We start from the raw sequence: 16,414 nt of genomic DNA, 5'->3' as shown, positions 1-16,414 counted from the left end.
TATCGCCATTTGAGTGTGGTTGCTCGAGAATATTTGGATAGGGTATATTAAATAAGTATATAGTATCACAAAAGTAGCTCGATAAATTTTCAAAATACTATCAAAACTCGTTTTTTTTTTCTATTCGAAGTATTTTGGGACCTATGTTCAAACGAACTTTTATTCTCATTTTGACCAAAATAATCACCTTTTTAAATATCGGAACGTACTAAAGGACCACCCTGTATAGAACAAATGCCTATTTAGTATATAAATCTCGTTAGGGTATTCAAAGTTGCACGAAAACCTGGCACAGGCTCGTGAATTCTGCAAGTTTCTATCTTTACTAGCAGTTTAGTTACTGCCGAAAAAACTTGTAATTATACGCAATTTGAGACAAAAGTGCATGTCCATGGCTATAAAAATAAAAATATTCGTTGTATTTTATATTTTGTTTCATTTTGACCAGTAACTCAGTATTTATACATATCAACATTCCCACCTGGATTTCAGAATCGGTCAACATTTTGGTATGTGTGTCGGCACTTATTAGTCCAGAGGTTTGAAATCAAACAATAGAATTTGAGGGGGTGCCGAATCCTATTCCGGAATGTTAAAATGCTTCCCGGTAGCGTATTTACTAAATCTAATATAGTGCAACGCAAGTAACGCCCCCGTTCAATTTTATTGGTCAATTTAAAATCTAATCCGTCACAACGTATCGTTTTAAAATCTAATTGAATACAACGCAGCCACAAACTCCTTACGAGACGCTTGAAATTAGGCTCCTAAATACCCACACGGTTATAACCTTAGAATAACAATAAAAAATAATGCAACCTAGGAAACTCTAATTCGTTGCAGCGCGACCTCTGTTTATTTTCCTTTAAATAAGGCTTGTCAAGGGTTTTCAACCCCAAGAGGTTTTAATTGGTGTGGCCAATAATAATAATACACGTAAGTTGTTTTAAATATTTGTAAAATGATTCGCTAATATTTTTTCTATAGAAAGTATTAACGAAGAACATAAAACAGCGGTGGCTGAATTAAAATCAGAGTTGAGTAGAATCTCCAATTTAGCGGAAACTCAAACATGCAATATTGGCCTTATCAAGAAATTGACCAACGCATTGAAAAAAAATTAACACTGGTAGACAATTAGAATCGTTTTTTGCAATAAATAGATCGACATTGAGAGAAGGAGGGATTATAAAAGTGCAACCAACTGCCCGTGCCAGAAGAAATGCTGCCATTGGATCTAGGCGTGGTGCTAAAAGGGATCAAAGTGGCAGACCAGCAAAGAGGCAACATTCCCTAGCGCGAAATATCATGTCCAATATACCTAATGCTAAAATTCATTAATACTGTTTTTTATGTATTGTAATACTTAATCTTGCAAGAAAGTTCCTTTGTTTATCCTAATTAATAAAGCTAGCAGGTATCATTTATTAGTGTACGTATACCTATATCAGTCGTCCAAAATAAAAAGCTTTGAACGTCATCAATGACACCATGCGTCAATTTATGGAGTTTACTGGTGGTCGTATTATCGTATTATTTTCGATGACCATTGTAACCACCTTATTATTATTGTATTCATACTCTTTTATACTGGCGGCTCCAAAAAATGTACTGCAATGAATTAGGTTTTGTCAACAAAATAACAACAATACTCATTACTCGCCGACACTAACAATTGAAGGTTATGTTATAATATTCTTATTTTGATTAGATTAACTGCCTTATTTAAAGGAAAATAAACAGAGGTTGCGCTGCAACAAATTAGAGTTTCCTAGGTTGGCGTTATAACCGTGCGTATTTAGGAGCCTAATGTGTCAAAAGTCTCGTAAGACGTTTGTGGCTGCGTTGTATTCAATTAGATTTTAAAACGATACGTTGTGACGGATTAGATTTTAAATTGGCCAATACAATTGAATTGGGGCGTAACTTACGTTGGACTATATTAGATTTAGTAAATACGCTTCCCGGTAACATCTTCAAGATCTGCGAAGCTGTAGCCTTCGAGGAAACAAGATTCTCTGTCCTCTACAGTAAAACCGGACAGCGGAAACTATAAAGCGGGGTTTCCACATGCAAGGATTACAGGCGCCATTCAACTGGTGCGAGTTTTATTGTATGTGGAAACCTGTAAAATCGACTGGCGCAAGTTTAGTGGCGCCACTAATTTATGTGCCAGTAAAGTTCAAGGCTCCTGTACTTTTTGGCGCCAGGTTTGTGTATAAGCAATACAGCGAGCGTCCATACATCTCCAGCCTCTCCATCACCAAAAATGTCGTTTGTTTAATAAAAGTGGTCTACTGAATTAATAATAAAGTTCTTGGAAGCGTACGAACAACATCCTTGCTTATGGAATAATAAAATAAGTGATTATAAGGACCGAAATAAAAGGGATGAAGCCTTAAGAAGAATTGTTGGTGTCATGTTTGATTATCTTAGCAACTTTGATGTAAATTCCGCAAAGGCCAAAATTCGAAGTATTAGGAATGCTTACACCCCTAGAGCATAACAAGGTGTTAACATCTGCTTTTTGCTATAGACCTGTGGAAACGGGTAATGGCGCCATTTAACTGTGGCGAACACTGGCGCCAGTAATCATTGCATGTAGAAACCTCGCTTAACTGTAGAACCCGTTTTCCTCTTCGATTCGGGTCCTTGCAGCTTCAGCAAACTTAGTTAAAAGTTAAAAAAAAACTAAACGTTCTCTAACCCAGTGTGAGTACATATTATCAAAGGAAACCTTTGAGGGAGGGTAAAAGGACAATAACTCACAATCTTTAAGTTGTTTAATTTAAATTTTAATGCTTAAAAAAGCAAGGGGGGCGACATGTTTCGGGAATTTAAAATATTCCCATCTTCAGGCCCAAGGCTAAAAACAATTACAGAGGTCAAATTTATAAAATACAATCACAAACAAGTTAAAAAGTCAAAAAATTTTTTTTTAAAAAGTCAAAACATTATATTGTTCAATCACAAAAATTGAAAAATTATTCAATCACAGATAACAATATGGTATGTTAAATTTGAAAAATTAAAAACAACTAGACTAAAATCATAAGGTGAGGGGAGCCGTATAATCAACTATAATTAGATAAATTCGAGGGGTGCAATTTGGGGGTGCAATTTTAGCTCGCCTCCCCGTGGTGCACCCTGGGTAACTCTAAAGAGCTAAAACAGTTGGCGACCAGTCTATCCTAGCGATCTCCTGGTCATTCAAGCATGCAAGAGCAAGACAGCTATATCCGTAAAGGTCCTTCTCAGGACCTATTGACGAGGAAACTCGGGCCTTCAGTCCGAATTTGCCAACTAAATGTAGAAGGAATCAGCAAGGCAAAATGCGATTTTCTTTCGAAATTTCTTCTTGACAATAACATTGATGTCTTATTACTCCAAGAAACCCATACTAAATCTGATGATGAGATCTTAAAAGGGGAAGAATAAACGGTTTGAAATATTGGGAGCCACATACAGTTAATTTTACGGCACTGCGACATACATTCGAAGGGACATTGAACACGCACATCTCATTGCTGCTACAACAGACAACAGCATCCATACGGTCATTATTAAAGTTGAAGAAACAACCATTGTCAATGTATATAAACCACCAAATCAACCGTGGCCTACAAACATCCTCCCAGCCTTGAATCATCCAACAATATTCGCGGGAGATTTTAATAGGCATCACGAGCAGTGGAACTATACTGATAATGATGAAAATGGCATTGTTTTAGCAGACTGGGCTGAAGTTAACAACCTTCACCTGATTTTCGATGCCAAAGATAAGGGTACTTTTCGATCTGCTGCCTGGAGAAGAGACTACAATCCAGACCTCTGCTTTGTTACTAGTAACCATAACGGCGTTCCATTGCCAGTCGAAAGAAAAGTTGCCGGTGACTACCCCCACAGCCAACATAGACCAGTGATCCTGAACGTGGGTGTATCAATCCCTGTGGTCAGATCCACACCTCGTCCTAGATGGAACTTTAAGAAAGCTAATTGGGACCAATCTGCACAAAAATTAGACCAATGTATCCGCTTTACACCACCTGAACCAGAAAACTATAATCGTTTCATCGGGGCCGTAATTTCAGCAGCGAATAAATACATTCCTAGGGGGTATAGAAAAGAATACATACCGGGCTGGAACGAACACAGTGAACATCTATAGGAGGAATTCAAAGAGAGCGGAGATCAAGAAGTTGCAGATAACCTCCTCCATAGTCTAGACTCTGCTAGAAGAGACCGCTGGATTGAAACAGTGGAAAACACAGACTTCCATCGATCTAGTAGGAAGGCCTGGACCCTTCTACGTAATTTAGGATGTTAGAATGTTAGGATGTAAAATAGGCCAAGCTCTCAAATATCAGCTAATCAAATTGCAAATTATATAGCTAAGACATCTAGGTCTCGACGTGATAAGGAGCACACAATTGAGATTGAAATTGAAGGAGTTAAGAACAACCACTCCCCATATCTCGGAATATTCACAGCCCTTCGAAATTGAAGACATAATCACAGCTATTAAAGACATCAAGCCGAACAAAGCTCCTGGATATGACAACATTCATCCAGAATTCCTTATTTACGCTGGAAACCCTGCCCTCAAGTGGCTTTGTAGTTTCTTCTCGAGAATTTTATCAACCGGCAACATTCCAAAGGAATTAAAGAAAACTAAAATAATAGCTGTGTTAAAACCAGGAAAATCTAAAGATCAACCTCAGAATTATCGACCCATAGCCCTTCTTAGTTGTACCTATAAGCTCCTAGAACGACTTATTTTCAATAGAATAAAGGACAGTATCTTAGACCATATTCCAGTTGAACAGGCAGGTTTCATTCCTAAACGCAGTTGCTGTGACCAAGTCCTAGCACTTACATCTCACATTGAAGGAAATTTCCAACTTAAGCTTAAAACCTCCATAGCTTTTGTCGATTTAACAGCCGCTTACGACACAGTCTGGAGAGATGGTATGGTTTATAAATTACTTAAAGCACTTCCTTGTCAAACTATAGCTCGAGTTATCAACAACATGCTAAGTAACCGATATATCCAAGTATTTCAGAGAGAGAGCACAAGTAAACCTAAAAAACTTAACAACGGCTTACCCCAAGGCTCCGTCCTCGCCCCTCTCTTATTCAACTTATACATCTCTGACCTACCAGATACGCAATCTAGAAAATTTTTTGTTACGCAGACGATATAGCCATAGCAACGGAACATGAATCGCTATATCAAACCCAAGAAACGCTTACAAAGGATCTCGCATCCTTGAATGCCTATTTTATAAAATGGAGACTTCAACCCAGTGCAAATAAGACAGAAGTGGCTACCTTCCATCTTAATAACAAGCTGGCGAATACTGAAATAAGCGTCCAGTTTGGTAACACCACTCTGCGAATAACAAATATCCAAAATATCTGGGGATTACTCTAGACCGTACACTCTCATTTCGAAAACACCTAGAAAATGTTGCTGGGAAAATCAGAACACGAAACAACATTATACAAAAACTTTGTGGTACTTCTTGGGGTGCAAAAGCAACAACACTTCGGATCTCCGCCCTTGGTCTGGTATTCAGTGTGGCAGAGTATTGTGCACCCGTGTGGTTGAACAGCCACCACACAAATCTCGTAGACAGACAGCTGAACAACACCATGCGGCTGATTACAGGGACAATCAGATGCACCCCTAGTTACTGGCTTCCAGTCCTGAGTAACATCTTACCTCCAAATCTACGCAGAAACGAGGCTCTTCTTAGAGAATTTGATAAAATAATAGCTACCCCAACGCTACCTGTTCATAAAACACTTCCTGCTTTACAGGTGAATAGACTTAAGTCGAGGAATCCACCTTTGCGAACAGCTGAACAACTAAAAAGCAGTAACTACAACTCTCGAGAACAGTGGCTTCAGTTATGGAGAGAAATGGCCGATGCGCACCTATATTCCTGGTTCAAACATAACTATTGCCAGACACCGGGTACCGATCTAAAGCGGAAAACATGGTCAACTTTGAATAGGATACGCTCTGGCCATGGAAGATGTGCGGATTCCCTTTATAAGTGGGGAAAAATACCTTCCCAGAATGTGATTGCGGATCCCCTCGCCAAACCATCCATCACATAACTAGAGAGTGCAACCTACGCGCTTATGGTGAAGACTGGAGGGACTTTCTGGAGGCTTCTCCATCAGCTTTGGAATGGATAGGGCATCTAGATGTTAATATATAGTGTTCGTAAATACGTTTTTATGTTGTCTTTTTATATTATACTTGTTTTATTTTATATTTACATTGTAATGTTTTCATTTACATCGTAGTTTATTTTATGTCTATGTTTAAGTGTCTGGTTTTCTTGCATGCATATGAGCCATACGATAGATAAATAAATTAGATAAATTGAAAGAAAAAAACAAGGTAAAAACAAGGTTGAATTAGTTTAATTTTAAGAAATTTAATATTTATTTTAATTTATATATGTAGAAGAATTATTTTTTATTTTGATTTAATTAAACTTGTGTTCTTTAAAATAAAAGCATACTCACACAAAAGTCACCTAGGAAGTACAACTACTCGGAAAAGTTGAGTTTCCGAGCTTTGATTGTAATTGTTATTAGCTTTGGGCCTGAAGATGGGAATATTTTAAATTCCCGAAACATGTCGCCCCCCTTGCTTTTTTAAGCATTAAAATTTAAATTAAACAACTTAAAGATTGTGAGTTATTGTCCTTTTACCCTCCTTCAAAGGTTTGCTTTGATTAGTTAAAAGTGATTCCATTCTTTAAAAATGAAGCACTTCATACTGGACTTCATACACTTTCTTGTTATCCACTACCCACCCTGTATATTATTTGAAACTTTAAACTTTCAAATATCGATATGGACTTTACAGAACAAAAAAAAAACGTTTATGCATAATGACTTTTTTGTCAAACAGCAAACTTATCTTACAAGTATACGAGTAGTTAATAACTGTTTTATAGCTAAATGCTTCAAAAATAATTTCCTCTCTCAGGAAATAAGAAATATAATAACGCGTAATTGAAAAACAACGTCGTACTTTGTTTGCTTCAGGTATTCTAGGTATATCGATATCTTGAAAAAATGACCTCTAAAAATGAAGATCGATTGAGGATCAAGACAAGCGAGATTTTTTTTGATTTTTATTCAAGGATAAAATCCGGTAGAATATTTATGAGAACGAGCAAATTTAAAAGACTACTATTACTCAAATTAACATAATTTTACTTTGCAGCACCTATAAGTTTCAAACATTATATTTTCCAATACGAAAAAAGTACAAAAATTGGAACTACTAACCATTTGAAAATTTTACGATAATTTCTTAACTTATATGTTGAAGTTCAGAAAACGATGCAATCGCAAAAGAAATCAATAATTATTTCTCAGTATCGCACACCAGTTTGGTATTGCTCACGATGTTCAGCGCAAAAAGCGTGATTACAATAAAGTGGCGTCATTCTTTGTTTTTTTTATGGACACATATAACTAATAGTGCGTTTTAGTGTTGGGGGTTCCTGTAAATCTGTCTGCAGAGGAATTTCTAAAATATCCCTGATCAGAAATTTAAGTGAGCTTTCTAAAGTTGGGACACTTAAACAGTGATCTAGATACGATCTTGTAAGTTGCTAATGAAGTTTTATCATAAATTCCTTTCTTGTTATAGGTTTACCCCTATCTTTTTAGATTGCGATTAAAAATATTCAATTATTTATACACGCCATGCGCCAGGTTGATAATGTTATAAAAGACACATAGAGGCCATCATTTTCTTCAATTTCTGAGCCGCTATACCGGAAATTATCTAATGTCTTTCGTCATCGCTGTCAGTTGGGATTAGTGCCAGACACAGTGTTTCTAATTCTGTTTGTGTTAGGGGTCTGTTTGTGTATCTTTCCACCTCTTTGACATTTTTCGACAAATTCGTTTTTAAAATTAAGAGCAGCTCGAGAATGTCCCAAAAAAATATTAACGTGCATACTAATCTTTCGTAAAATATACGACGCAATGCTGATTTTGGTTATATTCATATGTCGTCGTAATACACGCTACCAGCTCATCCAACCGATTGAGGAAGCTAGACGAACACTCGAAATTTTACGACAAATACATAGTTTCTAATTTTTGAAAAGTTGGATAGTTTTCGTAACATTTATACGAATTGTTGGTATTCTAGGGTCTGTTTTGTTAGTGCTTTCTGTAATTATCTCATTCGTTCCTACTTTATCTTTCTTGTCTCATGAATTTGTTGTGTTAACTAAAGACTGGGTTATTCCAATAAAATTATTTCAATCAAGAAAATAATCATATTTTTACAGAATAGTGATAACATAATACCAATTAGTAACTATATAAAATTAAAACTTATGATTTCAGGCAGATGCATTTTCATTTTTCTGAGAATACTTATCAATGCTATGACATAATATTAAAATTTCCTATAATTAGAGGAATTTCCTATGATTAGGTAAACATCGCAAAATTAAACAACGATTATATCGATACATACAAGAAAAGACATGGTAGAAATTCAATCATATTCAAATCTAGAATGCCACTTTATCTAAAGAAGAAAACATTCGACCAATGTGTACTACCAGTCATGACTTATGCATGCGAAACCTGGACACTTAAAACGGACCATCATAAGGAAACTGCAGGTCGCACGACGCTCAAAGGAACGAAATATGCGGGGATAACCAAGAGAGATCGTAAAAGAAAAGAGTGGATACGACAAGAGACCCAAGTAATAGATGTCATCCACAGAGTCAAATCTTTCAAATGGCAATGGGCAGGACATCTGACAAGAAGAACGGCCAATAGATGGACTACAAGAAAAGGTACCCACGAGGAATTAAGAGACCTAGAGGAAGACCAAACCTGAGATGGAACCAAGATATTAAAAAATTAGCAGGGATAACTTGGGCCCGCATATAGCCAACAATTGACAACAATAGGTCCAACTACAAAGAGAGTATGTGAGGGAGGTTACACCATAATTGGAAATGGTTGAATAAGCTGAAAGGTGAAGATGCTGATGATATCGATACATTAAATAAAACGTGGATGCTCTTTACCGACCTGAGACTTGCAAAAGACTCCGGCTTTGGAAACAAAACAAGAATGCCACAAAAATGGCTCAAAAATGTAGGTATTGGATTTGTGGCCATTTGGTCGAGCAACATTTTTTTTCTACTTAAAATAATTTTTGACAATATTATTGACCCAACCTAACTGCATTTTTGTATAAATCAAAACGATGTACTTAAACAGCCGTTAAACGGTAGCCCACTAAAATGCCGTTAATAGATATTGTGACGTCGTTCATGTCGGAGGAAAGTAATGCCCGGCCATAAGCATACTGCAAGAGCACCTGTGGCTCCGTGGCTGAGACTATCGGTTCGTGAGCGAATGGTCCGGGGTTCAAATCTCACGCTGACCAAGACTTTTTTATATTTTTTTTGCTTATAGCGTGATCTTATTGCATTGGTTTCACTCTTTTTGGTTGGATTGGTTTAGTTATTTGGCGGGTTGGTTAGCGTGATTATTTTGAGGGTGTTAATTCATTGGTTAGTTGGTTATTTGGTGGGGTTGGTTGGTTTTTACTAATTTATATTTGTTTTTTAAATTTTTTTATCAGTGTCGAGGTTAGTTGCGTTGGTTATTTGGTGGGATGGGTAGCGTTGGTTAGTCCTTATAAAATTCCTATATTTCATATAGCCGTCAAGTGCGTCACATCAACGACCTATTAACGGCATTACGGCATTTTAGTAAGCTACCGTTTAACGGCAGTTTAAGTACAGCCAAATCAAAATCAAACTCAAAATGTATTTTTTTTCAGTAAAGATTGTGCGAAGGAAAAATATTTTGTTGTTGGTGCAGATTATCTGTTTAACTTACCTGTCCATTTTTTGTCCGAATGTCGCGCTGAACCCATTCCAGGGAAAGAATTCTTGGAATTATGCGTTTTTCTCGTTTACACCAAGCGCCGTATCTTGACTGACTACTGCAAAACAAGATAAAAAAATATAGTCATTAAAAAGCAGAAAACTGCGAGAGACCTCTTATAGATGTTTAGCAGTGGTGGCGCGGATTGTTTCTGGAGTGGATACAAAATATAATGGGAAGGTGATCTTTACATTTCGCTAACCATGTTACGATCATCAACAGATGGTAAAAACTTCTTTAATCATTTGCTGATGATGCTAATCCGGTTAGAAAAACGCGCGTCCAGTGTTTTGGCGTTGATAATTATTTCTGTTATTAATTTTTCTATTGTGAATTTATGATTTAGTCACAGTTCTAGCGGTGTTATATTCTTTATAACTTAATAATTCTTCAAATTAATAGTAATTCTTCAAATAAATCAACATTGAAACCGCGTCTTTTGTTTTGACAATGTTTCTTGTAGTTCCTGCTAGACGAACAGTTTTCAACATGCCCTTCTTCTCTGGACGATTCAGTTATTACTACGTCTGAAATTTTTATAGTCCAAAGTATTGAGTATAAAAAAACAAACGCTGAAGAGACTAAAGTATTGGAAGAATTCATTTTTAAAACGATAATTAAATTGTGGAACTGGTAATACTCGTATAATGAACGACGCGCGACGACTTGATAAATGATGACAGAAATAAATGAAAACTAACTATCATCCTTTCATAAATTTATAAGAATCTACAGTAACGAATTAGAAACTTATTTCAATTAATTGTCCCAATTAATTTGACGTACGAACAGAATACAGCTAAAGAATAAACCCACTGGCTAGTGGAGTGCCTTTTCCACCGAACGAACTCCAAGAAAATGTACCACATGTGTAAACCTGTATTGTACCGTATATATGAACTATTATAACTACCATAATTGACATAATTTATAGATAGAGTTCTAAATGGACTGAATATGGGTATAAACTGTGAGTTTAAAGACAGCTTTTTTATAATTTTGGTAGACAAAGTTACCAACCAATTTTTTCCTTATGGCCGAAATGATAAAAACTTATTTCAAATCGGAACGATACATGAAAATATTTTATGAACCGTAATGATATTACGAAATTAAGTAAATTTTAGCCTAATTCGAGGTTAGATTTCCGGGACAGTCCGGCCTGGATTTCGAAAAGCATCCAGGAAATCTGACCGCAACAACAATTTAACTTAGTAAAATATTTTACCAGTTACAGTTGAATTAATTTCTCAGTTATTTTGTTGAATATTTTAGTTTCTACGATGCTACAGCTCTACTAAACCGACGCATGTTCGAAAATACCCATTTCTGTACTTTGGCGCTCAAATTTTTCGCTTTTGGTGCACTCCTGGAAAGTGAATGTTTTTTTGGTTTATATTTTGTTGATTATATTATGTTGAATGTGGGTATAAATTTATATCTTCCAACTTCTCTGTCTGAGGTAGATTAAACGATCAAAATATAAATGTTATGAAGTTAAATTTGTAAATAATATAATAGGAACAGCTGATATCTATCTGTTCCATAGCGTCAGCCGCCACTGGATGCGTATAAATCCAACTAACAAGTTCCTCAGAGTTTATTGAGCCAGTCGGCGCCTTAAATGTTACCGCTCTTCATTAGAGCGGTACGATATAAAACATTTTGATTATCAATCTGATATAAAACACAGTTCACCGCAAAATACCATTTGTCATTAATCTCTTTACCAATTACTTTTTACTTTAAATTTATGTGAACTGTAAGAGCCAAAGAAAAAAAAACATATTTGTATAAAATCTTTGTCAAAGTTTACAAAATATCTTGTCGATCTTTTTTTTTGATGAGGTGGGAGGGAAAAATCATGCATATCTTGCAGAGACACCTTCAATACAAGTGATGTTGTATGATATTTGGTAGTGTCGGATTCTTGCCGACCAAAAAACCCTCCTCCCCTCGTTTTCCCTTTTATGCACTTACCGCTCTCACATGACTTCAGTGCATTAGGCTGTCTAAAGCAGATGTTCTTTTTCTTTGGTTTCCACTATTTCTCTGGAAGTCCTATATGCGCCTTCCCAAGATTCTATGCTTTTGACTAAACTTTCCATCATACTACAGATATTAAATGTAAGTCCTGTACGCATTTGGTATCGAACTCTTTGTGACTCCATCGGGAACAGTAGTACAGGGCATGTTCAACATTGTCCACTCTGCTACAGTATTTGCAAAGATCAGTACTGGACCTTTTTCGTTTGTAAAGATACTGTCTAAAACACCCGTGAGTGCGCCACACCCATAAGAACCCGCCTTTTAGACGGTTTAGGTCCTCCGATATTTGGTAAAAGTCGACTTAATAAACTTGTGGTGCCCTCGACCTTTTGTATAGTTTTATTTATATCCTCGGCAATGGTTCTTTTTGTGTCTAGCCATACGCCTAAATATTTAATAGCTTGTTTTGGCATAACTGTAGCGTCTGCTATTCGAAATGTTATAGGAGATCTTTCTTTTTATTTTATAGAAGAGCTTTCTTTTAGTAGTTAAGACTTCTGTCTTCTGCGGGGCCAATCTCAAGTTTCTGCTAAGCAGCCATTTGCACGTTCTTAGCAGCGAGGTATTAACAACATCCATTAATATACATTCCCTTTTGACTACTGCTACCATAGCACGTCACCTGCAAACCCTAGTAACGCCTTCAGGCATTTCTACTATAAGCAAGTCATCATATAAAATGTTCCACAATGTGGGCACACCACTATTTATGGCTAGCATTTTTGTAGTATTTTCAGCTTCCATCTGTATTGACCAATCTGAAAGATATGATGATATCGATCTTGATCAAGTTCTTCTCGATGTCTCTTCTATCCAGTGCCTCTAAGGTTTGATTTCCATAAAGCGCTGTTAAATTAAAGTATTTTGCACATCAAGAATTTTGACTGCACAAATCCTTCGGTTCTGAGGAGCAATTTGAGGAGCATCTGTCGATCTTCTTTAGGGCTTCATCTAGGTAATTAATCTATTTGTCATATATTATTTTGTATTATTCAGGCTACATTGCCTACCCTCTACTTGAATTGGGCGATTCCTTGTCTGTTACTTTGGTCTTGCCTCTCAAGTCTTTGTTTCTTTCCCTCTTTGTAGCAACGGGCATATCAGTTCCATCTTCGTTTGTGCTATTCTCAGTCTATTTGCTTAATGCTTTGTTAATGCTCTATCGTTTCATCCCCTATGTAATCACCGAAAATTATCTTGTGCTCCAAGTATCAATTTCATGTAACAATTTCTTAACCATATATGTATTACCCCAATATTATCACTTGCTATTATTAATAAGTTTGTGAATCTGCTTTTTAAACCTTAATATATAATCCTTGATACTCTTTTCTCTTTTAATTCTAGTAAGTTATTTTGTGCCTCATCATCCCAATTCAAAGTATAAAAGTGTATTTCAAACCAACCGTCAATAATTTTGGAAAAACCTATTCTTTAATTTGCAGATATTATCAAATTAATGTTTAATTAATTTGTATTTACGACGAAATACAAAATACAAAGATTACGATTGTTCCTTTTTTGATATTTTTATCTGGGGTCATAATCTGAGAAGTTTTTACTATAATTTTGGTTGTGGTTCTTTGGCAGCACATATTAGATACTCTATAGTTGCCTATACTCGGACGACACATGAACGCATTAAACAAGTTGCAACAGAGACACCTTAGACAACTCTTAAGAATCCGGTGGTTCCATCATGTCTCAAATGTATCGGTCCTTGAAAAAGCTAACTGCGAGAGTATTGAAGTCATGATTACTAAATCCCGCTTAAGACGGGCTGGTCACGGATGCAGGATGCAAGAAAACCGTCTACTAAAATATCTTCTTTACAGTGAGCTTGTAGACCGAGTAAGGGGAAGGGGAAACCGAGTGGACAACTCAAAAGGACAAGAATTTTTTTCAGGAAAATTTAAAGGGGATAAACATGCAAAATCAGTGGAAAGAAGCAACGCACAATAGAACGCAATGGAGAAGAATTGTAAACTCAGTTAACAGCGACAACCAAAAAGTAAAGAAGCAACAAAAGCTTACTTCGGGTTTTTCTTATTACCGATTCTGAACCGTCCTAGAACTGCGATACACATGCGCAGAAGGAAATATGGAGAAATTATTTCATTAGCGCATGCGCGGCTGAGTTCTAGGACGGTTCAGAATCGGTAATATAAGAACCCGAACAAAGCTAAAGCAATGAGATTTTTGAATGTCCGGAGTGCGGAAGAGAGATAACATTATGTATTGGGTTTTTCAGTCACAGAAAAGCTGGTCCACTAATTCGTGTTAAATACTCGTCAGCGAGTAATGGCAGTAGTAGTAGTAGTAGTAATTGGATACGTTGATAATGTTAATATGTATATTTCTAAAAATGACTGCAGTTAAAAGTTGGTTTAAAAACTGTTTTAATTTAATTAGATTATACAGTGTAGGTGTTGAGAACAAAAGTGTAATGGTGAATAAAATAAAAGTGTATTGAGTAAACGTTGTGAAATTCTTTCAGGCTTAATAAGGTTCATTCATGGTTCTAAAAAGTTATTGTATCTAGACAGTTTTCTTCAGACCCCAGTCTCCTATTATCTTATAAACTACGTATAAACTATATACCTATACTGTTAAAATGAAATATGTGTGATAAGAAAATATGATTTTACTACTTCTACATCCCTCCATCTAGTTTGGAATCATATTATTAACAAATTATATTATTCAATTAATATTGTTTTGTTTTTATTGTATACTTTTATGAAACTGCTTTTATAAACTTAAATAATATAAAAGTATAAAAATCCTGGTAATTTGATCAAATCATTTATCTTTTATAAATCATTTTAATCCGGTCATATTTACACAAAATGAGAGGGCTTTAAATGTTATAAGCCATTTTAGCGATAGATTTATTATGAACATAAGGGAAGATGGTATAAAACTTAGGTATAAAGGTAATTTTTAAGATTAAGATACTGTTTTCTCTTTAGATTATAAACTATATGTTTTAAGTTTTAACTAGACACAATATGTTTCGCCGTTAAAAAATCATTTGTAAGACAATGACCCATAAATTATTTTCTAATCCTAACTGTACTACAAGTTTCCAAGTTTCGAAAACACCTATCGATTATGATAGAGATAACAATTACGAAAATTATCTTGAATTAAAATTATGACAGTGCAATAAACTTACTTATATCGATTGCAAAATTGAAATTCGTGTTAATCCCGTAGCTATACATACTTAAAACCAGAAATATTCATAGTCATTAAGACTTAGTTAGTCTAGGAACAGTTGGAGTTTAAACCATATAAATTTATATGGTTTGTACATTCTTTCTAAGAATATCCTCTTGACTTCAGAATTCCTTATTATCTTTATTATCCCTCAACGTTTTTAAGATATTTATTAATTTCTTGACATACAGGGTGTTCCTTAATCTTAATGACATGCTAATATTTAAGGGGGCGATTCTTGGACCTATCCTAAGAGAAAATCTTCATATGACCGGATGGTAGAATTTTCTATTTTTTTTTCTTAATAACTCTGATTTTATTATAGATATTGTCCTGAAGATGCAAATAAATTTTGCGAAACGTCGACAAATTTAAAACAAAGGACTTCTGTTGATTTCTTTCGATCCTAATCCAATTTAAAAAATACATATTATATATTATTGGATCGACAACAATAAAAATTAGATTATAGATATCTTTCTGAAACTGGATACACGTCTTCTATGGATCAAAATACCTTTTTTGGTGTACAAAGAATTTTATTTATTTCAATCAGTTTACTTCAGGGCCAAATCGCTGAAAATCTGATGCGGTGACTTGTATCTGAATCATTTATTCATCGACTTGGGAGAAAATTTAGAAATAAAACATTTTTTTTGTATATCAAAATAACCATTTTGAAGCATGAAAGACGTTATCAAATATAACATCAGATATATTTTGAAAAAAAATCAGATAATTTTACCATCCTGTATCAGAAAAGTTAATGTGTGTAAGACATGAAGGTTTTTTAATTAATTATAATTTAATTCATATGAAGTTTTTTTTCTTAGAATATGTCCAAGAACCACCTCCTTAAATATTAGCATGTCATTAAGGAACACCCTGTATAGGAAGCAATAATCAGATCAAAGATTTTTTAGATTTCTTGTACTCTTTTATATACTCGTAGTAGTATCAACTATTATACGACAGTATCTGCAACATAATCAATTTCCATCTTTCAATTCCTTCATCTATCATCATCAACATCTACATCCCTTGTTAACGTATTTTTTTTTATTTCATTACAAAACCTTTTAGACGCAATTATCACTATTTTTACACGTTTTCAAGTGTAAATTTTACAAAATCGAAGTTTGAAGCATGTCAACTTCAAACGATTTGGTTGTCTTTT

General features: G+C 35.2%; 1 protein-coding gene across 1 annotated transcript in view; it reads right to left on the bottom strand.

Annotated features, from left to right (window-relative positions):
- Window positions 1-16,414, bottom strand: part of LOC115879465 (sialin) — a 106,234-nt gene that overhangs the window by 49,317 nt on the left and 40,503 nt on the right. Inside the window, exon 2 of the mRNA XM_030896357.1 lies at window positions 9,919-10,024. Coding sequence (XP_030752217.1) covers window positions 9,919-9,955 — 37 coding nt within the window. The 5' untranslated portion in view covers window positions 9,956-10,024. The remainder of the gene's footprint in view (window positions 1-9,918; window positions 10,025-16,414) is intronic.

Source organism: Sitophilus oryzae, unplaced genomic scaffold (assembly GCF_002938485.1).
Source record: "Sitophilus oryzae breed Bouriz unplaced genomic scaffold, Soryzae_2.0 scaffold_1576_pilon_pilon, whole genome shotgun sequence".
Classification (NCBI taxonomy): domain Eukaryota; kingdom Metazoa; phylum Arthropoda; class Insecta; order Coleoptera; family Curculionidae; genus Sitophilus; species Sitophilus oryzae.
The sequence above is the reverse complement of the archived record's forward strand: the minus strand, read 5'-3'. Positions and strand labels throughout refer to the sequence as shown.